This window comes from Triturus cristatus, chromosome 9, assembly GCF_964204655.1.
Source record: "Triturus cristatus chromosome 9, aTriCri1.1, whole genome shotgun sequence".
NCBI lineage: Eukaryota > Metazoa > Chordata > Amphibia > Caudata > Salamandridae > Triturus > Triturus cristatus.
In genome coordinates this window covers 1,050,283,560-1,050,309,877 of record NC_140592.1, presented here as the reverse complement: position 1 = coordinate 1,050,309,877, position 26,318 = coordinate 1,050,283,560, and the positions used below count along the sequence as shown (strand labels likewise).

At 47.6% G+C, this 26,318-nt stretch overlaps 1 protein-coding gene across 1 annotated transcript in view; it reads left to right on the top strand.

Annotated features, from left to right (window-relative positions):
* PLEKHG3 (pleckstrin homology and RhoGEF domain containing G3) overlaps nucleotides 1-26,318 on the top strand; it is a 582,108-nt gene that overhangs the window by 184,809 nt on the left and 370,981 nt on the right. The window contains exon 2 of the mRNA XM_085626917.1: nucleotides 6,368-6,701. Coding sequence (XP_085483043.1) covers nucleotides 6,368-6,701 — 334 coding nt within the window. The remainder of the gene's footprint in view (nucleotides 1-6,367; nucleotides 6,702-26,318) is intronic.

The window sequence follows — 26,318 nt, the reverse complement described above, 5'->3', positions numbered from 1 at the left end:
AGCCAAAGCTCCATGCAATTTTTCCAGCCTGAAATTCCATCCAGGAAAATCAGATCTAGTATTCCTGCACACAGGAAAGCTGCGTGTGCAAAACCTGTTCCAGTTGTGACAGGGCAGAACTGATTTCCAAATGAGAATTCTGCTCTACCAAACACATAATCAGTACTTTACAGGTTCTCTTCATCACACACTGTCGTATTCTCTCATCACAGGCCTTGCTAATCAGGTTGATTCCACCTCAGAGAAAAGAACTTGCATTTATAAACACTAACAATGTGTATGAGAGAGTTTCCTTGCTCACCAAATAAATGTGCTAAAAGAGAAGCAGGCCAATTATAGAAGCCTTCCAGGCAAAGCAAAGCTACAGGTGGAAAGATGTTTGGTAGGGTGTAAAGATTATGACAAAGACTTGTACTAGAACAGCTGGAGATTACCATTAAGCAACCTAGGCGTTACATCAATGCTGCTATTTCCCTGTTATGTTCTTACTAATCGGGTATTGAGTAAGAACTGCTCTGGCCTCAGACTATCCCAATACATGAACTAAGAGGTTTGAACCTGGGTCCCCAGTTCCAACGTCAGCAGCCGTAACACCAAAACGTCTCTCCTGTAGCACTCTGAACACCCATTGTGGTTCAAGGTTTATTACTTGACTTTGGTCTAAGTAGCCTGTGAGCATTGTATTTGTGAAACAGGGCCAGTAAATATGTTACATTTCAAGATCGCAATTGAAGATAAAAAATGTAAATTGATACTTGTATAGCGCACTACTCACCCGCAAGGGTCTCAAGGCGCTTGTACGAATACCGCTGTGGAACCCATCCTGGCTTTCCCTGTGAGGCGTCCACTCCTGGGCACCCCCAAGGTGGAGGCCAGGCATCCTTAGCGTTGTGGGGGCCGTTGTGGAGATTAAGCAAGCTATTGCCCAGAGTTGCAGAGTGGGACTCCATGATTGGAATGGCACCGAGGCGAGAATTATCAGGTCCGTGGAATTTTTGAGCCCAAGACCCGCCGAGGCGGGGAATTGAACCCTGGTCCCGGGCTAGACCTCTGCATCAGGGTCTGCAGCTCTAATCATTGAGCCACACTTCTCCACTAAGACCTCCCACTTCCTTCAAACACCAAAATATTCACATACCATCCATATTAAGGGAAGTGTTGCTACTAACAAATGCCAAATACTATAAATAAATTATAGTGGTCTGACATAGCAAGAAGTAAGTTAATGTAAAGAGGACCCTGAGTTGAGGGTGACACTTAGACTTTTTCTTGCTCCCAAAATTATGTGAATCTGAAAGGCAGTGGTATATCTCCTCCAACTCCCAACTCCTTACTTACCATCTGCTTCGTGGGTCAGGCTGAAGTATTCATCCATGAAGGTGTATTCATCCATGAAGGTGTATGCAGGTATCCTCCAAGGTGCAGGAAGGCTACTACCTCAGGCAGAAACATCATAAACACCTGGAGAGAGGGAGGGAGGGTTGACTCGAAGCTGACTAGTTGGACCAGATACTGCTAATGATGACCATGAGTAGCAAACAACGTGGATCATTTAAGCGGAAATATTTTCAACACAGCAAAGAATCCCCTAGAATCAACTGAGCAATTATCCTGTCAGATTTCTCTTTTATGGGTCTGGGGCTCTTGATGGATCATATCAGATAGTCTAGTTCAGCCACTAGTCTTCAATGTGCTGAGACTTTGTCAGCAGAACGTTTTTACTTTTATGTTATATTGGTATTGGAAGAAGAGACAATTTCTACAGTAAGCCTACAAAGCTCTTCAAGATGCTAACTTCGACTTAAGGCTACAGAGATTCAATCACTCCTAATTCCATGGAATGGTAGAAAAAAGGTGAAATTAACACACATACTAGAATAGAAAGATGAATGTGGTTAAAGTCGCGAAATAGAGGAGTATTGCACTTGAGGTTTCATTTCCTCTAACATCTGCGCTGCGGCCGTTCGGGCTGTAGCTGTGTCTAAAGGTCCTATGGAAAAATGCATGGGAAAAACGCGTTTTGGGACTCCCCTTTTTTCTCAGCCCCCGCTTGACGAATCCCCCTGAGACTTTCAGGGTAGGAGCGGAGCGTAGCGCCCCACCTATTTTGAAAAGTTCGCGAGGATTCGTCGACCGGCGCCAAAGTTATTCCAAATAGAATGTTGCGGATTTCCTATGGAAACAGGGTCCTAACTATAACTACCTACTGGCGACCGCCAGTAGGTAATATATATATATATATATATATATATATATATATATATATATATATATATATATATATATATATATATATATATATTCGAGTCTTAGCCTGGTTAGCTAGAAAGAGCCCCAAGAGCAGGTAAAAGTAATACTTTGAGAGAAAGAAGAGGTTTGTGAGGAGAGTACCATTTCATTCTTGAAATATAGAGACAACAATTATAAAGATGTGCCAGTTCTTAAATCTATTTCTCTATTTTAATAATCCTTAAGTGTCAGAATGAATCAGTATGGGGAGTTTGTTGCAATCAGAAATACAGTTTTATCTTCTTTATGGAGACTAGAGTTGATAAGATGGCGGCTAGAAAAGAAAATGAGAACTCAGATACTTGGATTTTTAAGGAAGTGTGAACCTTCCTGGATGAACACAGTTTAAAGCAGTTAATGTTGCATTTGAAGTGGGATTCATAGATATGGGATAATTACAGTCCATCTCTAGTGGTGGCTTGAGTACCACTATTATCACATCACATCATATTATCTCATGTGCATGTATAAAGTGCACATTCACACCTGAGGGTATCTTGTTGCTGAATACCATATGTTTTTTGTTATCCAAGTAAATCGTACTTATTGTATATACCTTGGAAGGAATAAAGGCTGAGTGGAAGCACCAGGATTAAAACATATGAGAGAGTGGTCAAATACATATGCCTCAAGTGGATTCATTAGTTTAATAAGCCACCAGACTAATACGATCTGTATGGGTTCTTCAACATACCTATCATTACACACATCACTGTGGAGACCTGAATAGGACTGTAATCGCTCAATATCTCTGTGGGGACTTGAACATGACTATATTCATACACTATCTCTATGCACTACCCCTGTGCATCCCAATAATCACACACTATCTCTGTGGGGACTGTCTATAATCACACACTATCTCTGTGGGGACCAGAGCATGTCTATAATCACACACTATCTCTGTGGGGACCTCAAGATATCGCACACTATCTCTGTGGGGACCATGGCATGTCTATAATCACACACATTCTCTTTGGCGGCCGTGGTAATACTATAGTCACACACCATCTCTGTGGGGGCTTGAGCTTTCCTGTAATTACACGCAAGCTCTGTTTTGGCTTGAACATCATCAGCTTTGCATTTTCTGTATGGGGCTTTATGAATACTGAAAAGGAGTAAAGTTAGACTTTTTGTCTAAGTTTACCTTTCTGAATTGGGCCCTTTTTTAATGAGGACTTAAACACAATCATCTTCATGCACTATCTCTGTGGGGACTTAAACATCGCTATAATAACACACTATCTTTGGGGGGACTTGAACTACACTATAAGAAAACACTATTTTTGTGGGGACTTGAACATCACTATAGTAACATACCATCTCTGTGGGGACTTGCGGAATAGGACACATTACAACGCAAACATTTAGAACATGGTTTTTACATCGCAACATCCATTTCAATGCATGATTTTACAAAGCATGCCATCTCAACGCATTTTTAGAAACTACATTTACAATGCATTTCATTACAACATCTACCATTACAACGCATACGATTACACCGCACAATACTTTTAGGGCAACAGTAGGGTAAGTGTAGGGGTAAAAATTACTATTCCCACTCCAGGGAGTGCAACAGTAGGGAAAGTGTTGGATAGTGTAGGGGTAAAAATTACTATTCCCCGTTACTTACCTTATAATGCGTTGTAATGGCATGCGTTGTAATGGCATGCGATGTAAAGGCATGCGATGTACAGGCAGTTGCATTGTAATGACTGCGTTGTAATGGTTGTTTCCCGACTTGAACATTCCTGTAATTAAACACAAGATCTGTTTCGAACATCATCAGCCTCACATTCTCTCTATGGGGCTTTGTTAATATTGAAAAGTAGTAAAGTTAGACTTTTGGTCGAAGGTTACCTTTTATGAATTGGGCCCTATTATAATGAGGACTTAAACACAATCATCTTCATGCACTATCTCTGTGGTGACTTAACATCACTATAATACCACACTATCTTTGTGGGGACTTGAACAATACTGTAATAAGAAACTATCTTTGTGGGGACTTGAACATAACCATAATAACGCACCATCTCTGTGGGGACTTGAACATCTCTATGATAACACACTATCTCTGTGGGGACTTGATTTGTAGACGCCGACCTCAAACATATGTTCTGGACCTGTCCATCCATAAAACGTTACTGGGATGGGGTACATCAGACCGTTCGATCTACAACCGATCTCCCGACCGCCTCCACTTGGGAGGAATGTGCACTGAGGATATCCCCGAGAAAGAAAACCGCAAGAGTGCAATGGAAGTTCATGTCATTGGCCATTCTCCTCGCGAAGCGGAACATTGCGATGCATTGGAGGGCTCCAGCGGGACCCTCGGGACCGGCTTGGGCGCGTGCAATGCTCAAATGGGGAGCGGCAGAGGAAGAGCTGCTGCGAGAGGAAGAGGCGAAGGGCGCCCGCAAACATCCGATATCAATGGAATGGGCACAACTCCTTAAGAGACACACAGGACACAACACAGCCCACCCCCTGCGCTTCTCCTGCTCCCCCCAATCACCCGGGACAGATAGTAGGCACAGACGGCTCGATGGACAGGTAGAACACCCAGTCACGAGGGGCGAGTGCGGACCCCGTCTCCTACAGCATGGCCGCCGGTAGACCCGCCCCCTCCCTCCCTAGCTCACCTCAGAACACGTCAAACGCACTTACCTTCAGTCCATGCACAATACACCACGGACTCTTTCTCTTCGCCAGCCCCGCACCCTTTCCCCCCCTTCATGATTCGCCCATTACCTCCCCTCCTTTCGAGTTTCAGGTTTCCCCCCCTCCCGATGATCTCCCCAAGCCACCCCGCAGTCGGCAGTTGATCCCGTCGGCAGTTCAAACGCCGTTGTACTAGCTGCATGACCCAGACGAATATATTGGGAGAGAAGGGAACGATACACAGACAAAATAGGGGAGACAGAGTTGACCCTGGACGAAATGGGACACGTAGGCACTACTGCAATGATACACATGTGGGTCTACCAGAACACACCTGTGGGAGATATGCTCCTCTGGGCGTATCAGGAGGATCTAATAGCCACTTGACTGAGGTACCCACCCACTGCAGGCTGAACTAAGGTTCATGACGATGTGCTAAAATGTTTAACCTGTATACCTGTGGAAGTTCAATGTGGTAAGATACATGCAAAAACCCTAATAAAAATTTTTTAACAAATAAAAAAAAATCTCTGTGGGGACTTGAGCATTCCCATAATTACACACAACCTCTATGTGGACTTGAACATCATTAGCTTCACACTCTTTATAATGGGATTTAAGCTTTGAATGTACACACTATTTCTATGGAGACAAACACAGTGATCTTCACCCACTATCTCTGTGGGGACTTGAACATCTATTTTGGCAAAAATGGAAGCAGCTAATCAAGCTCTGTTTTCCACTTGACCATGTACCTTGGTTCCATATGTTAATTTCTTTGTGTGTTCGTTCCCTTATCTCCTAACATTTAAGCACTAATAAATAGGTTAAATACAGCTTTAAGTGTCTTTCTGTAAGCATGATATGATATTTTCTGATACATTAACATAATCTGTCTTTAATGTATACCCCTAGTATATATGCAGCAATTCATATATGAATAGGTTATAATGTTGTTTGTGTATATTGTGGATAAAATAAACATTTAGCCATGTGCCTTCGACTGTATAAAATCACAAATAGTGTTACGGACTAGGTCCCCACAAGGATGGTAGCACGTGTTCAAGTCCCCACAAGGAAGGTGCTGTGCGCGTGATTAAATTACAATATAATTGCATATTTGAAGCAGGATCCTGTATCATTAAGTTTTTTCTTAAATTTTTCTGTTAATAGTGTATTCCAAAAATATTGGGAAAGGTTAGTCCCCACAAGGCAGGTATCCACACATAGTCCCCACAAGGGAGGGGGGGGGGGGTATAAAGTGAGATACAAAGGCTCAGCTCAGAAAGATGAACTAATGGTGGTTGAGTGTCAGACCACGAGAAGAGATCAAAGAGAGAAATGTCCTGATTTGGTTGATGTTGCGCTGCTTATTTAACATTTTATTATTCTGCCTTTTCCTGCAATACAGATGGGAAGCGTAGAATGCCTGGATGATTTCCTTCTGTGGGTACATCATACGAAGAGGAATCGTGAAAGTTTCAAGGATTTGCTGCGGTTGTCACAAGAATCCAGGATGGATCACATGCACAAAGGATCTGCTTCTAATGAGTCCACCCAAGGGCGGTCTGTCACTTCACGTCTCAGTGGATGCATGTATGAAGATAGCCTGTTTGAGCCTCATGTAGTGGATCCGGGGCCCACATCCAAGGGAGGCACGTCTTCTGAGACTTCATCATTGAAGACCGGATCCCAAGGGTTTGAAGAATTGGTTAGTTCATCATCTCTGGCACCCTTTTCGGAAGGTCAGTGCACACAGGTTGTAACAACTGAATAGACGAATACTCAATATCTGTACATGATTAGATACACTCTGTGTTTGGTGGCTGTGTTAGTTCTGCTCTGGTGTGGAACAGGGTTTAACACAATGTTGTCATGTACATTAACAATTCCTTAATGAATTGTAAAAGGCTTAGAAAATTGATGGTCTTGTGTGATGCTTCTCATACGAAGGTGTAAAGGCAATATGCCATTGGTATGCAATGGAACTTGTGTGTCATTTGTTGGATTCAAAGTGATTAAAGTTCCCATTTGAACTCTTATAAATACTAATTCTATTTAATGATTAAAGGGCTTTTTGAAAAGAAAATGGAATTGATCTGTCTCTTTGGTGAAGGCCCATCAGTGTATAAACGGAAGGGGCGAGGCGATTTCCTTCTTCTGTATTTCGTCCATGAAGGTTTCTGTCACTTGCTCACATTTCACTGCACAAGCTAGAGTTAATGATCAGATCACTATTCTCTTTGTCACTTGTGCATTACTATTGTAAATAAATATTAAGAGAAAACTGATCTTTCTTTTTATCATCTCTAACAATATAGATTGTACGAGGCTAAATGAGAATTAAAAGCTGCACTATGCGATACTTTTTATCCTCCAGATATTATGTATTTCAAACTGTAAAAAAATTGCAAATACAGTATAATGTACGCTCCACTCCAATAGTGGGATGCAATCCGAGTATGTTAACCATGAAGGAAACTTGAGTTTGGGAATGGGTGGTTGGGCTGCACTGGGGGTCGTTAGGTTTATGTGCACTATAGCACTGGGTTTGGGCAGTTGCTCTTTGTTAGGTCAACTCTTTTGGTATTAAATATTAAAAATTGTGATTTTTTTCAGTTAAGAATAGTTTAATTGGGTGACTTCGCGCTGGGCTGCGACTGCCTCCGGAAGATACATTCTCATGACAAACCTCATGACAAACACCCTGTCCAGATTACAATTTTGAATACATTTAAAACATCACAGCACAACGCATCATCACACGGAATGTGCAGGGCCTGCGTACTCCCGCCCAGAGATATGCTGGATATGCTTATCTTAAATGACATAACGTGCAACTAGCACTTCTACAGGAGTCTCACTTAAAACACGTAGAGTCCACCAGGCTGCAGCGCAGATGGCGGGGGCACATCTATGCAACAAATTACTCTGCATTCGCTCGAGGAGTGTTGATATGGGTTCGCCCGGGCACCCCTCTTCAAGTGGAAGAACTAAGAACGGATACTGAGGGGAGATACATTTTCCCTAAAGCTAAGCTAGATGGCAGATATCTTTTATTGGGCAATATTTATGCTCCAAACACAGATCCGGGCCCCTTCTATAGTAAATTATCTACATTACTCTTCAAATGGTGTGACTTGGCCTGGATAATTGGAGGGGACTTCAATAACGTATGGGATGCATCACTGGACTGGTCATTGCCACCACTCTGGGGTTCAGCAGCATATACAGGAGCTTTGCTGTTTCGCAGGTGGTCACATGGGTGGGGGCAAGTGGATGTTTGGAGGCATCGCAATCCTGTCTCTCGAGAATATTCTTTCTGTCTGCCTAGATAGTGTTGTGTACAACTACCATGCTACCATACATGACTCAGGCAAACTACTTCCGACGCACGCATTCTGATCACAACCTGCATTATGTAACAATAACAGGGGACACACAGCCCTCCCCAATCCCAACATGGCAACTACAGCCCCCTCTACTTGAAGACCAGCCCTTACGGGAATGCCTCCACACTGCCATAACAGACTACTTTGAAACATAACACTAACACGGCATCATTTGTACTGTTGGAATGGGATGCATTTAAGGTAGTGGTCAGGGGTAAATGCTTGGGAAAGGGGAGTGGAATGCGGGAACAGATGGAGAACGAGCTCCAAGAATTGGAGCGTCAATGTCCTTGGAAAAGCATACGATCTCTGGCTCCTTCTGGCTCTGCACAACTCATGGCCACGAGGACCACACATGCAGCGTTAATAGAAAGATTGAGGTGCCTCAATTATGAGGCGCACACTGCCAGGACACATACAATCACGGATGGCTCGGGCCTCTACTGGCATGGTTGATACGACAGGAGCAACCACGTAACCCTATCACGCCCTTATGCTCACCGGATGGCTGGATCAAATACACCCAACATGAAATAAACAGGGAGCTGGTAAATCATTTCTCTGTTATACCAGTCATCCCTAGAGGCAACAACCCCAGAAATAAACGAGTTCCTGGATGGCCTCTCTTTCCCAAGGCTTCACCCTGCCCAGCGTGCGGAGCTGGACGACCCAATAACTTTAACTGAAATACAGGCGGCGATCCGCTCCCTGGCATCTGGCAAGGTGCCGGGTCCGGATGGCTTCCCTGCGGATCTGTACATGACCTACTAAGATCTCCTAGCACCAAGGTTACAAAAACTCTGACGAGGCACTGCGGCTACAACACTTGCCGCCCTCTGTATGTGAGGCCACACTAGTTACACTGCCAAAACCGGAAAGAGACCCTACACAACTTGGCTTCTACTGGCCGTTGGCATCTTTGAACAGAGACTACAAGGTCCTGGCTAGTATAGTGGCAGGACGACTAGAACCATTAATACCCTGCTGATACATGATGATCAAAACGGATTTGTCCCAGATTGCTCCACAGCTTTTAACTTACAACAACTGTTCTGAGTTATGCGCTATGCCCACAGATCTGGCACAACTCTGGCTGTATGGTTGAAGGCGTTAAACACTGTTGAATGGCCCTTTATCTTCAACATTCTGGTCCGATATGGACTGGGCTCCTACTTTATCAATCTGGTAAAGCTTCTTTATGACGTCCCGGTTGTGAGGGTCAAGACGGGATGCATGGTATCCCAACCTATAATGGTGAGAAGCGGCACCAGACAAGGTTGCCCCTTCTCTTTTTATTGGCCATAGAGCCGTTGGCATTGCCGATGTGGGCATGTGCCGCCCCCTGGGGGATCCCTCTGGGTAACGAAACGCATGTGATCTCCTTATATGCAGACAACCTACTCTTATATATAAGGAATGTAAGGATGGTGCCATATGCTATCACACATATATTCAATAGCTTTGCATGCATATCGGGACTGCACGTTTACTGGGACAAGACTTGTCTGTTTCCATTTGATCCCACTACACCAAATCCAGAGTTCACTATTAATGAGACCCCGGTCACTTGGCAAGTAACCATGTTTAGGTACCTGGGTATTAGACTATATCATGCTGACCAGGACCTATAAGATGGTAATCTCACAAGGGCGATTTTTTCCGCACCAGCGCAGATGATTTTTGGAAAACGCTGGCCCTTTCGGTAGTGGGAAAGATGTCACTTATTAAAATGGTGGTACTTTCTCGGGTTCGTTACTTTTTCACAAACTTGCCGCTGTATTTATCGCCATCATTTTTTTGACCGATTTGAACGCATATTTCGAGAGCTCATCTGGAACACTTCCAGATGTAGAGTGGCACTCACAAAATTGTATCTGCCATCGGATCGGGAGGCCTTTCAGTGCCTAACCCAGAGCACTACTACCTGGTGTCCCAACTTCAATGGGGGGCGAGTCGGCATCAAAATGACATGGCAGGCACTGATATAGCATATAATGTACATAAGATTTTAGCGTTGTTTCGCCCATGCAACACAACTAATACTCCTCACCCTTTTTTTGCTACAAGTCGCTTATAAGTGCTAACGATGCCTTACTAGAAATGTTAACTCTTATGCACTGGCAATACCCCTTCTGGGGATGCTAAGGGGTAGTAGATTGACCACACTGGTGAATCTTGCTGCTTGGCATGCGGCGGGCCTACATACACTGAGTGACTTGTATATCGATGGCACACTCCTACCATACGCGGATATTGCGGTAGAGACTGGAAAATCCCCAGGACACTTTCTCATGCATGCCTCATGGTTGAGCTTACTGCAGCATAGCTGGGGAATATTACGCAGGAACTACCAACTAACTTAGTGCTCCAATATATACATGTCATGGGCGACGGCAAGCATCTCACTCGCTCATTTGCAGACGCATTCCGCATACACACAGCAATAGACCTAGGCCGTCGATGTACAGACGCAGCGTGGAAGGTAATTCTGGAAAGTCCCACCTTGGTTCCTCGCAATGCCAGATTTAAATGAATCCAATATTACATAGTGCATCGTGCATATTGATCTCCGGAGAAAATCAACTGCTATTTTAATAGAAATGATGCGCAATGTCCCAGATGCTCTTGTCGCGCTGTAGATATTGTCCATATGCTGTGGTCTTGTGTCGGGCTAGGGCAGTATTGGGAGGGCGTAACACAACACCTAGCTGGATGCACAGACAGACACCTTGCGAACACATGGGAAACATGTATACTAGGATTGCTCTCACCAGGCAAGCAACACAGAGCAACTAGCCATTTTCTTAGACCTGGGGCTTGGTAGTAGCTAAGAGACTCTTAACAAAAAGGTGGAAATCCAAAGACCTGCTGCAACTCATAGCTTGGACCTGCTCTGTCCATAACTGGGCGAGGGCAAAGGCAGTATCTCTCCAGAGGGAGGACAGCTTGGGGCTATGCAAATGTCCCATTGCAGATACTTGGAACTCTATTATGGTGACTCTGCAAATTAATGTATCTCCTGACCCGGTAGATGACTAGGAGATTAGCTGAGAGGATAGGGCAAAGGCCGAACTGGCTACACGAACACAGGGATGCAATGCTTAGTGGGGGTGTAGAAATAGGGGTGGGTGGCGCGAAGCATGGGGTTGCCTAAAGGTTGAGAATGTTCCTTAGGATGGTATGTTATAATCTAAGTGTTTTTTCATAATAAGTTTGATATTGGTGATAACCTCTGCAATTGTTTATACTGTACAAATTCCACATTGAGGGGTATAAGCACGGGGCTCAGTTCAACACTCTTTGAGTACGCATCTGTATAATGACTGTGTGATTGACCTTATCGTGGCAATCATAGGTGTGGTACTTACTCGACGAAATCGAATTACGCAGATGGACTTTTACGTACGAATAGCTACAAATGCATACCTGTGGCTAATGTCATAGTTGTTTGGGACTGCTGTGGGAGCCCCTGGAGTGATATGGAGAATCAAGTATTACGCAAAGTTTGTGAACTGTTTTGACACTACAACTGAGGCCCAAAGATTGTTGTTAAGGAAGGGGTGTTCCTTTGCCTGGGGTGAAGCTCAACAGAGTGCTTTTGACCTTATTAGGAAGGACATTTGTGAAGCTGGTGTCCTGGCACCCTTTGACACCCACCTTTGTAGACGCCAGTGCTTGTGAACTGGGAGGTGTCTTGTCCCAAGTCCATGTTGGGCGTGAGAGAATGGTGGCGTTTGCCTCGCGCTCCTTGTCCGAGTGTGAGTGTAACTACTCGGTCACCGAGCGTGAGGCGCTGGCAGCTGCTTGGTCTGTCGAACATTTCAGGACCTTCTTGTGGGGCCTTGAATTCTGCATTCGCACAGACCACAAACCCTTAGTTAAGGTGTTAAGTCCAGGTGGCACAGGTAAGGGCTCAGCCAGACTAGCGAGACTTGCCTCTCGGCTCCAAGAATACAGGCACCGCGTGTCCCACATTCCAGGCTCGAAAAATGCACAAGCTGACTGCTTGTCTTGGTTGCCTCTGAGGAGCAAGTGTGGTCAGAGTTAAAGTTCAAGTGGAGGACAGGACGGAGCTGTAGCATCCTTGTGTGATGTAGAGGAGTGTGTGGGTGGGGCCTTTTCGGCAGATGAGTGGTACAGGAGTATGGATCAAGACTACACCCTTAAGGATGTTTAACGCATGTTGGTCTCGGGTGGTAGACGAGAAAGCACTGTGAGCCCCTCTGTAAGACCTTTCATCAAGATTTTGGATGAATTGAGTGTTAGTGAGTCAAAGGTTTTGATGAGAAATTATAAATTCATACCTCCATGTGGTTTAAGGCCAAAGATTATTGGGCTTGCCCATGAGGGACATCTCGGGCAAACTATGACCAAGAAGAAAGTGCAGGAGAATTTCTGGTGGCCATGCATGGATGAGCAGATTACCTCTTGGATTGCAAATTGTGAGGTGTGCTTGGAGGGTGAGAAAAGGCTCAAGACCGGCGAACAGGCAGATTTTGGGCACATTGAGGATCCTGGTCTGCCCTGGAGTACCGTTTCTTTAGACTTCATTGGGCCCATGCATGGTGTGGAAGAGAGGTTGAGAAATGCATTAGTTATGGTTGATGTTCACTCCAAATGGCTGATTGTACGCTTTATGTCTGATGTCACGACACACAAAACCATTGAGCAACTTAAAGTTGTGTTTCTAGAGGAGGGTCTTCCCTGCATCCTCATCACTGATAATGGCACTCAACTCGTTTCGCACGAAATGAGGGATTTTCTTGAAAAGTGCGGCATCATTCATCACCGCATAGCCCTTTACAACCCACAGGCCAATGGCATGGTGGAACGTGCTAATCACTTGGTTAAGGGCACCATCTCCATGGCCATCCAGAGCAGGAAGAGTGTAAGAGAAATGGTTGATGAGAGGGTATGGGCGCATCGCACCACCGCCCATAGTGGGACTGGTATTTCTCCTTTTGAGAAAATGAGCGGAGGAAGCCTGGCACCAAACTTTTACCCACCTGGCTTGTTACCCCAAAGTTCACACCTGCCAAGGGTTTGAGGGGCAGTCCCGACAACAAGGGTGTATGCACTGGTGACTGTGTCAAAATCAAACACGGAAGACCTAGTAAGGGGCTGTCTAAGTTTTGGGGGCCATTTAGAGTAAAACAAGCTTACAGTAACTATGTCTTGCTTGACAATGGCAACAAGTGGAACAAGTGCAAGGTTGCTTTGTATCGCAAGGTGATGACTGGGGAGCCAAAGCAGCTGGTACCATCGGCAGTAGTTCTAACAATAGTGCAAGTGACTTCTGGCTTATGAGCGATATTGACCTCAGGGGCAACAACTTGGCTGGGAGTTGCGAGGATGGCTCTGGAGGCAGCTCTATGGTTGCGCCCAGTTCGCTTCACTGTAGTTCTTCCCCCTCCTTTGGGGTCTGAGGCTCCCCGCCCTTGCCGGTCGCACAGACCGCCTTGCTATTTGGCTCATTATGTACTTTCATGATATTGTCACTTTCTCATAATATGCATCTCTACATAATGCAATTTTATTCCTTGCTTTCATTAACTGTTTGTACTATTGTTTTGCTCTTGGGTAGAAGGTAGGGGGTGTGTTGTAATGAGCTCTGTTCTTTCATTTGGCTCAGCTGCGTCTGGCCCCATTGGTCAAACCGTTTGGAATATTGAGGCTGTGTCGTTCCGCCAGCGACCGTTGGAGTTTGGTTGGCGATGGTGGATGACGCTCCTTTGCTGCCGCTGCGGTGCCGACAGGAATAAAGTCTGTCAACGCTAAGTATCTGTGTCGCTGTCATTACTACAGTCTGCTGAACAGCCACTGCAGGTGGATTTGTTGCTAGGCATGCTGGGTTATTAGAGGAGGTCAAACATACCTTCATTTGATGACTTCCAGGGCTTGCTGGTTTATAGCCCAATCACTAGTAGTCTCCAATGTGCATTGTTTAGCCAGTACATCAGTCAAATAATCATGTGCGAAGAAATGGAAAACCAGTGAAGCAGCAAAAGTATTTGAAGGTGGCTTTAAATAGTCTTGTGCTTCTTGTTAGATAATCTAGAATCAAAATATTCGACTTAAAAACGTTATTTATAATTGTATTTTTGCAGAGCTTCACCAAAATGTGAACAATTCTCTCCCAAGCTTTACTGTTCAAATCCTATCTATATCACACTATTTACCTAAAGCGGTCTCTTTTCTTGCTTCAGCCATCAACATTCTGTATTTTGGTAAAATTTAACCCAGCAAACTCCAAACCACAAGTGGACATTTCCAGACATTAACCCGAGCTCTTGAGCTCAGGAAGGAATGTTATTGTATCATGTATTGTCCTTCTTTTAAACAGATAAGCACTATCAAATGACCAGCAGCACAGTTTTCAAATCAATGCAATTCACAGATTTAGCAATAAGGCTGGTGGGTTAGAAGTGGTACTTCTGTTCCAATGCAATGTTAGTCCGGTATGTTTAGATTAGTAGATATCTGTTGTAGTATGGTTAGGTATAGTAGATTATATATGGTTGGTTCGGTATGGCAGGTTCAGTAATGGCATGATAACCCAGCAAATGTAACATACCATACATACGTATGTATGGTATGTGTAAGCGGGTTCGAAGGAGGACGCTAGAGCGTGGGCTGCTGTATAGAATGTGTTTTATTGTCTTATACAGGGTAGGAATGTAGGAGGGAAGCAAGTCCGGTTTCCTGGCGGGGCGATCGTCTGATCTCCAAGGTCCGAGTCTTGCTCGTGGGTGGGGCGTGGATTACAGCTGACTGGAGGAGCTCCGGTGCCGGTGCCAAAAGGAAAAGAGAAGACTATCGTTAGTCTCAGGCCTCGTTCGGGCACTATCGTGAAGGAGGGGAAGTGAGGGAATACACACACCAGTGCAACGGTGACCCAGTCCACGTCTCGTGTGGGGGGGTGTTTTGTGAGGAGGGGGTTTACACACTATGTACAAGGCGGCGAGTGGTGGCGTCTAGAGCCGCCCTCCCTTCTCCCGCCTCCTGACCCAGCCCGAGAAACGATCCCGTACCTGGGATAGCCACACTCTCCCTTGAGCGTGGCTCGGCGGAGCGTAGTTGCGGAGACCTCCTTGCTCCGGCTTTCCTTCCTCTGAATCGCTTCTGCTCCTCGCTGGTTCCTCCGTTCTCCCGTCGTCTGGCCGTCGCTCTCTTCCACCTTGGCTCTCGCTCTCTCGACTTCCTCCGGTGTCGTCACACACCCGGTTCCTTGTCTCCAGGTTATTTATTGGCTGCGGGCTGCCTAGGTCTGCACAGAGGGCGGTAATAGCTGGGAGGGTTTCCCAGTTAAAGCAACAGGCGTCCTCCTGGGAAGGTCCGGTGTCGGATGCAGTCCACGGATCGTCCTGGGGAGTACAAATCACAGGCTTTGTCATGTCGTGGTGTGCCCACCAGTCTCCCTCAACGCGGGGTTGTTCCCCGTGTTCCCCGTGACACTCCTCCACCACTGGATTCTCCCGCTCGGGGAGAAGACATGTCCGAGACAGGTAGTCTGCACTGCCGTTCTCCGACCCTTTACGGTGTTTCAATGAGAAGGAAAAGGGCTGTAGGGCAAGGAACCACCTGAGGACACTAGGGTTGTTAGAGATGTTATGGCTCATCCACTGTAGGGGTGCGTGGTCAGTATATAATGTAAAGTGTCGCCCCTCTAGGTAGTACCGTAACTTGTCGACTGCCCATCGAATTGCGAGGCACTCCCGTTCTATCGTGGGGTATTTGGTCTCCCGAGGAAAGAGCTTCCTACTAATGAACAGTATGGGGTGCTCTACGTCATCATCAAGCACTTGGGACAGCACCGCCCCCAACCCGTGATTGGAGGCATCCGTATGTAATATGAATGGCTTGGAGAAGTCCGGGGATGACAACACGGGGCTGGATGTTATGATGGTTTTTAGGTCCTGAAAGGCGTTCGTCATTTCCTCCGTAGGTTCTTTGAAGATTCGGGGACTCACGTTTTTCTGAAGGGTGTTTGTCAGTGGGGAGGCCAGATCGGAGAAGTTCGGTATGAATCGTCTATAATACCCGATTAGGCCCAAGAATGCTCTCATGTCTCGTTTTGTAGATGGGAATGGTGTGTCGGTAATGGCTTTTATCTTCTCCGTCTGAGGAGCAATGAGACCGTGCCCCAAGACATAACCCAAATAGTTCACTTTCTGGAAGGCAACCCTCGATTTCTTTGCATTCACGTGGAGACCTGCGTTATGTAGAGCCAGAAGAAGAGTATGCAGGTGTTGGAGGTGCGTGGGCCAATCCGGGCTGAAGACGACGATATCGTCTAAATAGGCTGACGAGAAATCCTGGTGGTCCTTCAACACCTCATTCATCAGGCGTTGAAAGGTGGCCGGGGCACCATGTAGTCCGAAGGGTAGGACCGTAAACTCGAAGAGGCCGTCCGGTGTTGAGAACGCCGTCTTTTTCTGGTCTGCTTCCCTCAACGGCACCTGCCAGTAGCCCTTTGTTAGATCTAGCGTGGTGATATATTGGGCTTCTCCCAGCTTCTCTATCAGTTCGTCGATGCGAGGCATAGGGTAGGCATCAAAGGAGGAGATGTCGTTGAGAGCACGAAAGTCCATACAAAACCGTATACTTCCATCGGGCTTAGGCACCATCACTATTGGTGAGGACCATTCGCTTCTGGACGGGCATATCACTCCTAGCCTTAACATATCCTGTACCTCTTGCTGTATCGCTTCTCTTCTGGCTGCTGGTATGCGATACGGTCTTTGTTTGATGATTCTCCCGGGAGGGGTGTCTATTCGATGTTCTGCCAAGTGCGTTCTCCCCGGGGCATTGGAAAACAGCGAGGCGTGAGTATGTAACGTCTTCAGCAGTTCCTCGATCTTTTCCGGGCCTATGTCTGGGTTGATCACCAGGTGCTGCAACGTGTTGGGTTCCTTCGGCAGAGTGGGTACCGTGAGGTTCGTATTCTTGGGTGGGGGTCCGATCTATTATTTTAATAAGTTGATGTGAAACACCTGTGATCGTTTTGGGGTGATCTGTAGCCTATAAGTAGTCTTTCCAATGGTTGCTACTACTCGGTATGGTCCCTTCCATTCCTTCAGGAACTTTTGTGAGGACGTAGGTAGCATCACCAAGGCCCAGTCGTTTATTGCAAGGGTCCTACATCTTTTCCCTCGATTGTAATATCTAGCCTGTTGTTCTTGTCGTTTCTCCAGATTTGAGTAGGCTAGGTCGCGGAGTTTCCCTAGCTTAGAGTGTAACTCCCGGGTGTACTCTAACATCTCTCGTGTGCTTTCTATATCTTCTTTCTCCCATGCGTCCTTCGTCATCTCCATGAGACTCCTGGGTCTTCGTCCGTACAATAACTCAAAGGATGAGCAGCCTAGACTGCTCTGTACCTGGCTCCTTATAACGAATAGGGCTAGCGGTAATATCTGGTCCCATTCTTTGCCCTCTACGTGTAACATCTTTTTGAGGGTAGCTTTCAAGGTTCCATTATAGCGTTCCACCAACCCGTCAGTTTGCGGGTGGTACACGGAGGTTTTGATCTGGCGAACATCAAGGATTTTGCAAACTTCCTTCATCAGGCGAGAGACAAACGGCGTGCCCTGGTCAGTCAATATTTCTTTCGGAAAGCCGACTCTTGAGAAGAGCTCCACGAACCGGTCGGCTATGTTCCGGGTGGTGGGGGCTCCTAAGGGGAATGCCTCCGGAAAGCGTGTAGCATAGTCGACCACTACTAGCACATAGGTATGGCCTCGTTTTGTATGAGGTAGAGGACCTATGAGGTCCATCCCCACTCTTTCGAACGGGGAGCCTATCACGGGAAGGGGTTGAAGTGGCACAGCTGGGTGTCTCTGTGTGTTCCTCGTCTGGCATACTGTGCAGGATTGACAGTGTTCTTTGGTGTCCTTGTAGATGCCAGGCCAATAGAAGTGTCGGAGTATGTTTTGTGTGGTCTTCTCCGTCCCTGTATGTCCTGCCGTGAGGTGGGAATGTGCGAAAAAGAGGATTTGTTCTCTAAAGGATTGGGGCACTATGAGCTGGTGTGGGTCGGTGGGAGCACCCTGTCTGTAGAGTAGGTCGTTTTTAATGAGAAACCGGGGATATACTACAGGGTCTACTCCTATGGATCTGTGTGCCTGTTCCCATGCGTTTAGGAGTGTAGCATCGTTGGCCTGAGCGAATCGAAAGCTACGATTCAGGAGCCAGGGTTCTGCCGTTATCAGGGCTGGGGCTGGGATGTTCTCCCTCCAGATAGGGTGTTCTTCCCCCCCTTCCGTCTGAGACAGGGCCATGCGGAACATATCTTGGAATTGGGGATTATCGGTCCCTATGATTAGCTCTTCGGGAAGATTGTCAAGGACTCCTACTCGTATTTTGCTCCTAACCCCAGAGGGTTGTACCACGGGAACATCAGCCACTGGATAAGGCTTAACGTCCCCATGGACACACCGAATGTGTACAAAAGCGTCCGGTATCACCTGTTCAGGAGCTACCCACAACCCCTGAATAACGGACTGCCTACATCCCGAGTCCAGCAGTGCGTGTAAGGATGAGCCATTTACCTGCATCTGAACGTGAAAAGCGGACCCCATTTCCGCGGTGTAGAGGATAGACTTGGGTATATACCCCACCTCCATGGGTTCGTCTACGGGTCGTTTCTTTGGACAGGCCCGGGCGATGTGACCCCACTCCCCACAGTCAAAGCATTGGGGTCCCCTCGGAACGGGAATCTCATATCTCGTGGCACGACCTTTTGGGGGTTCAGGGATCTTTGGTTTCTTCTCGATCCGTGTGGGGGTGTTGCGCATTTTCTCCAGGTCCCCGACGTATCCCTTTGGCTGTGCCCTGGAGAAGGTAGTGGCCATTTCTACGGCTTGTTCCGCCGTCAGGTGGGTATGTTGTTTAAGCCACCTCTGTGTGTGATAGGGCAGGGCCTCGAAGTACTGCTCAAGGTATATCTTTTCCATTATTTCCTCTTTGGTACTTGTACCGGGACTAAGCCATTTGTCTGCTGCCATTTTCAGTCGGAAATAAAGGGTTTTTGGATTGTACCCAGGTGCTCCTTTCTCCTTGCGGAAGCGAACCCGATAGGCTTCCGCGTCAAGGCCCAGGTGATCTAGAATGAGGGCTTTAATAGAGCCGTACGGGGCATCACCGGTGGCATTGGCCACCTGATATGCGGCTTGAGCCTCTCCTGTCAGCAGGGGGGCCAGGAAGAACGGCCACTTCTCCACCGGCCAGCTACAGGCTCTAGCGACCCTTTCGAAGTTCGTAAAAAACGCATCCGGATCATCTCCCTGGACATATTTTTGTAAGGATATTCCGGCAGGGGTGTTGTGGCGTCCGTCACTCCCGGCGCCCACCACGGGGTTGGTTACGGCTCTCTGTAACCCCTCCAACTGGGACGCTATCGTGTTCTTGAAGACCTCCCTGTCTGCACTCGCAGAAGTCATCTGGCGTTCTACTGCCCATTCCAGCTTCTCCTGTCCCTTGATCATATGCTGTATCAGCGCATCCATCTTGACGTACAGATGGGTCCTCTATGCCCGCATTCTCCACCAGTGTAAGCGGGTTCGAACGAGGACGCTAGAGCGTGGGCTGCTGTATAGAATGTGTTTTATTGTCTTATACAGGGTAGGAATGTAGGAGGGAAGCAAGTCCGGTTTCCTGGCGGGGCGGTCGTCTGATCTCCGAGGTCCGAGTCATGCTCGTGGGTGGGGCGTGGATTACAGCTGACTGGAGGAGCTCCGGTGCCGGTGCCAAAAGGAAAAGAGAAGACTATCGTTAGTCTCAGGCCTCGTTCGGGCACTATCGTGAAGGAGGGGAAGTGAGGGAATACACACACCAGTGCAACGGTGACCCAGTCCGCGTCTCGTGTGGGGGGGGTGTTTTGTGAGGAGGGGGGTTTACACACTATGTACACGGCGGCGAGTGGTGGCGTCTAGAGCCGCCCTCCCTTCTCCCGCCTCCCGACCCAGCCCGAGAAACGATCCCGTACCTGGGATAGCCACACTCTCCCTTGAGCGTGGCTCGGCGGAGCGTAGTTGCGGAGACCTCCTTGCTCCGGCTTTCCTTCCTCTGAATCGCTTCTGCTCCTCGCTGGTTCCTCCGTTCTCCCGTCGTCTGGCCGTCACTCTCTTCCACCTTGGCTCTCGCTCTCTCGACTTCCTCCGGTGTCGTCACACACCCGGCTCCTTGTCTCCAGGTTATTTATTGCCTGCGGGCTGCCTAGGTCTGCACAGAGGGCGGTAGTAACTGGGAGGGTTTCCCAGTTAAAGCAACAGGCGTCCTCCTGGGAAGGTCCGGTGTCGGATGCAGTCCACGGATCGTCCTGGGGAGTACAAATCACAGGCTTTGTCATGTCGTGGTGTGCCCACCAGTCTCCCTCAACGCGGGGTTGTTCCCCGTGTTCCCCGTGACAGTATGCTAGGTTAGGATGGTATGTTAGGTTGGTATACGGTGTATATAAGCATGGTAGCAGTGCTTTAAATGGACATGTACTGTCCGGTACCGAGTACCTGTACTTCTTTAATTTGAAAGGTAGAGGACCTGCACTTCTCAGCACTGCATTACATTTAACGAGAGAGTGCTGGCACTTCTCAGGAGCAAAAAGGTACTATAACTAGTAAGTACCTGCACTTCGATATTTTCATTTAAGCACTGCATGGTAGGTTAGATATGGCATGTTGGTTATATTAGGGTAGGTTAGGTTGGTACGGTACTTAGGCATAGTAGGTAAGATATGGCATGTTTAGGGTAGGTTAAGTTGGTTTGGTGCATAGTAGGTTAGATATGGCATGGGTAGGGTACTGTTAAGTTGGAACGGTACATAGGCATGGTAGGTTGGATATGGCAGGTTAGGTATGGTGTTATGGTAGAGCAGGGTAGGTTAGGTTGGTATGGTACATAGACATGGTAGGTTAAAAATGGCATGTTGGTTATGGTAGGGTAAGTTAGGTTGGTAGAGTACATGGTCATAGAGTAGGTTAGGTTGGTACAGTACATAGGCATGGTGGGTTAGATATTGTAGGTTGGTTATGGTAGGGTAGGTTAGGTTGGTTCGGTACATAGGCATGGTAGGTTAGGTATGGCATGTTGGTAATGGTAGGTTAGATATGGCATGTTGGTTATGGTTAGGTAGGTTGGTACGATACATAAGCATGGTAGGTTAGATATGCTAGGTTGGTTATGGTAGAGTAGGTTAGGTTGGTACAGTACATAGGCATGGTGGGTTAGATATTGTAGGTTGGTTATGGTAGGGTAGGTTAGGTTGGTACGGTACATAGGCATGGTAGGTTAGATATGGCATGTTAGTTATGTTGTTATGTTATTGGAAATTTCTAGATCGCACGTTCCCCAACAGGGCACTTGGCGCCGAGTTTTAGCTGGAGTCACCGGTTTAGAAAGTCCATGTCTAACTGTAAGCTTGGGTAAAAAGCCAGGTCTTCAGCTTTTTTCTAAATCGCATATTGTCTGTTTATAGTCTCAAAGATGTAGCCAGAGAATGCCAGAATTGTGGACCCTGTAGTGAGAAATGCGACCCTCCTGTCCGTTTGCGTCTGAATCTAAAAACCACCAATAGATTCATAAGCATAGATCTTAGAGTGCGCTGTGGGGAGTATCTGTGAATTCTAGAGGATATGTATTTGGGACCTGTGCCATGTATAGCTTTGAACAGGATGCATCCTGTTTTGAACATGGAACGCTGCTCCGCTGGAAGGCAGTGGAGCTCCTTCATCAGTTGCCTAGCGTGGCATCTTCTGCTTTTGTTGATAAACTATTCTGGCGGCTTGATTTTGTATCAGCTGCAGAAGGTATTTCTGGTTGCTCGGCAGGCCTAGATAAATAACATTTGCATAATCAATTTTTGATAAAAATCAAAGCAATAATGATTTGAATGCTGGCCTCTCTGCTGAAAAACCTTCAGATTTTTTGCAATTTCCATAATTGGAAGAAGCAAGCAGAGGTGACCGAGCCGATCTGCGAGCTCATGGAAAGGTCTGAGTCGATTTGTATTCCCAGGCTCTTGGTCAGGTTCTTTGGAATAGGTGCACGGCCTTGCTCCGAGGGCCAGTGGGCATGGGTCTAATGCGATAATTTGTTGATAGGGATGATGATTTCAGTTTTTCCAGAGTTTAGCTTTAATTGATTTTTTCATTCCGTTCCTGATGAAAAACATGGTGTTCCTGAGGAACTCCTTGCAGTTTGTTGAATCATCAATGATAAAGATCAACCTAACCTACCAGTTATGGTATGGTAGGTTAGGTTGGGATGGGATGGTACATAGGCATGGTAGGTTAGATAGGGCATGTTGGTTATGGAAGGTTAGGTATGGTAGGTTAGAAATGGCATGTTGATTATGGTAGGTTAGATTATGGCATGTAGGTTATGGTAGGGTAGGTTAGGTTGGTATGATACATAGGCATGGTAAGGTAGGTTAGATATGGCATTTTGGTTATGGTAAGGTTGGTTAGTATGGTACATAGGCATGGTAGGTTAGATATGACATGTTGGTTATGGTAGGGTAGGTTAGGTTAGGTTGGTACGATGCGTAGGCTTGGTAGTTAAGTGTGGTAGTTTAGATATGGCATGTGGGTTATGGTATGGTAGGTTGGTATGGTACATAGACAATGTGGTTATATATAGTAGGTGATGTATGGCATGTTGGTCATGGTAGGATAAGTTAGGTTGGTGCGGTGCATGGTAGGTTAGATATGGTAGGTTAGAGATAGCATGTTGGTTAGTGTAGGTTTGGTTGGTATGGTACATAGACATGGTAGGTTAGAAATGTTATGTTATTTATGGTAGGGTAGGTTGGGTGGGTGAGGTCAAGCAAGATGACTGATAGAACGTGCTAGAGGTGAGCTCCTTGGCACCCGGTCCTACTCCTGCATCATCCTTCGACCTGAGCAGCTAGTGAGTCCTCTTGTGCTCCTCTGCAGGCCGCCATCCTGGGGGCAAACACGAAGAGTCCCTTGCGGAGCCACTGAGTGCTGCTGGCCTAGTGTGATGGCTCCTGAGCATGGCCGCCGGAGGAGGGATTCAGCGTTGGGAGTGAGGCCTACAGGACGGAGGCCCGCTGTGAAGACCGCTGCTGCAGCTGTGCCTGACCTGCAGGCTTGAATCCCTGAGCTGCGGGGATCGGTACAGGCCTGGCTGGGTGTATCGACCCTACTGGCCGCCGCGGGCGGTGCCAGGTAGCCCAGTGTGATGGCTCCTGAGCCTGCCAGCCGGAGAAGCAACACAACAGTGAAAGGTGCGGCCTAGGGGACCACGACCTGCTGCAGAGACCACTCCTGCGGCTGTGCCTTGCCCGGAATTACAGCTGTGGAGACCTGCAATATAGAGAAGAGCTGTGCTGTGCCTCGTTGGCAGGGATTGAGCGTGCGGGCTGCCGCTGGTGGTGCCGGGTGGCTCGCATGTAGGTGATTTGCAGCCTGAGGCAAGGCCCTCTGGGTACATAGCCAGTGGCCGCGACTCTCCTCTCTCGGTTGCTGAGTGTGAGGAAAGCCACTGAGCGGCACAACGATGAGAAAGACCCTGCAGTTGCCAGGCAGGGAGGATCGCTGCGGACAGTGAGGCTCTGGGGAGCCCTTCAGCTGAGGCCTGTGTTTGGGGCCCGCTATGGCTAACAGCGAGGCGTCACACACCACTGGAGCCATAAAACGTGGCCCCCTTGCATTTCCCCATTGTGAACTGGATGCTCACTGGCTCCCACTGGGGGCAGGAAGGAGTGGATAGCCCGGAGATGAACGACTGCCTTGCTGAAGAACCAGAGGGGACGCATGTACTTCGCCGAATGTTCCCAGGTAACTGGGATTTACCCGAATGAGGACTGAAACTTTGAAAGAAGCCTCACAGCACAGACTGAGAGCACATTTGGATGACTGGGGGCTGAGTTTACCTGGTCCTGCAATCTGGGGACCACAGGGTTCAGGAGAACACAGGTGACTCTGGAGCTGGAGGTCTCCCCCTTGCTTCACATGAAGTAGGGGTGGCCACAGAGTCAACCTTGGGGATGACGGAGGCCATAAAACCAGCTGCAACTATGACAATTGTTGCATTCCCCCTTCTGGGTCTGCCATGAAAAGGTAGTTGCTGTATCTCCAGAGGGATTGGCTAGCCAGAAACTGTGAGGGCCAACATCTACTGACTTTGGGTGTGGGTCCGGACCGCATGACCGGTCTTTCAATGGTGCGCCTTCCCCGGGGAAATTTCCTAAGATCACAGAGATGGGAAAACCCAGGCGAGAGATGCTGGCGTGGCCGCGGCTTCGCTGGGACCGCCGCTAACACTCTGGAAGCAGCATGGATTAGGTGTCCCCTGCCCTGCAGTTGACTCTCGATGGGATACTGGCTGCCATTGTGGACTAAAAAACACCCTGCAGTTACAAATCAACAGTGTACGAGAGGAATTGGGCCTACTGTGGTCAGACCACGGCAACCTAACAGACAGGGTCAGGGAGACGGAGGTGGTTGTTGGAGAGCTGGGGCCAGCTCAACAGTCACTGTGGCCATCTCAACAGTCACTGTGGCTGCAGGTGCTGGACCTTACCGAATGAGTGAAAATTCTGGATGGCAGGACAGAAGATGCAGAAGGCTGCAACCAATGCAACAACGTGCGGATACTGGGGTAGGAAGGTACCGAAGGGTCCGATATGATTGCGTATTTGGAAGATTGCTGAAGACCCATGTGGCTCCCACAGAGCATACTTCCTTCTTTGCCCTTGATAGTGTGCATCAGGTCCCTGCTAGGCCCCCTGCATCGGGACGGCCCCTGCATCCGTTGGTGGCCAGGCTACTATGTTATCGGGATCCCGCTTTCCTACTTCAGAAGGCTTGCACTGATGGCCCTTTTCGAGTGGACAACAGTGGTAACCCTGTTCCCAGACTTCACTGTGGCTGTGCAAGCAAGAAGAGCTTCCTTTTTTTTTTAAGAGGTTAAATATGAGCTGCAGTTAGGAGGACTCTGTTATTCCCTCCTGCACCCTGTTAGGTTGTGGATCATGCTGGATGGGGCTACGCATTGCTTCCTGACCCCTGCTGATTCCTGGGAGTGCCTGGACAAATATTGAGCGGAGGGTGGGACCAACGGTGTGCAGGACAAACATCGACCCCATGAACATGCCAGAGGAGGAGGTGCCGAGATCGACCTACTGCGAGCTAAGTACGGGGCTCCATGAGAGCCTAAGCAGAGCAGAATGGGGAATCTGCCCTGCTGGCAGCCACAGGGCTTGCCCACAAGTCTAGTCCAGACTCTGACATTGGACCCCACTCTGATAAACACTCCATAGAATCTACCTCAGATGAAGCTTCGTTCTACATGCAGAGTATGCCCCCTGAGAGTCAAAACTTTGAGGAACTTTTGAGTGATTGGTGGGGAGGACACAGAGTTGTGGGCTGCGCCCACCTAATCCTCCTGTACTATTACTATTATAATTGCTCTTTTGGAGGGGCAGGGGCTAGGGACCCCTGAGCTGCCTAGGGGGAAAACCCGTGAAGGGATATGGGGGAAGCTTTGCTCGCTTCCCCGTTCTATGATGGCGCAATGAGCAGTAAAGGTGCCTAGCGGTGGTTGTGCTGAATTGGAGCAGTGGCTAACGTATGGTGCACTCCCACATGCACACCCATACCCACTGAATAGTGGGTAATGCTCTCATGCGGTATGTTTTTCTTTTCATTGTGCCTCTGTTTGGGTAGCTGGCTGACAGCTCTGGGATGGCGAGATGGGAGTTGTGCTTGTATTGCGAGTTCTGGAGTTGATAGATATGCCTGGTCAGCACTGTGGAGTGGTGGGGAGGCACGGGGGGCTGAACTGATCTATGCTTTTTGCCTTGGCCCATGACATGTGCAGGGATAAAATTACTGACATGGACTATTAGGGGTATGGAAACGGCGGCCCAATGACAAAATATACACGTTCCTTAAATGTAGGGCTGTACACATAGCTCTTTTGCAGGAGACACATCTTACTATTGTGGAAGTA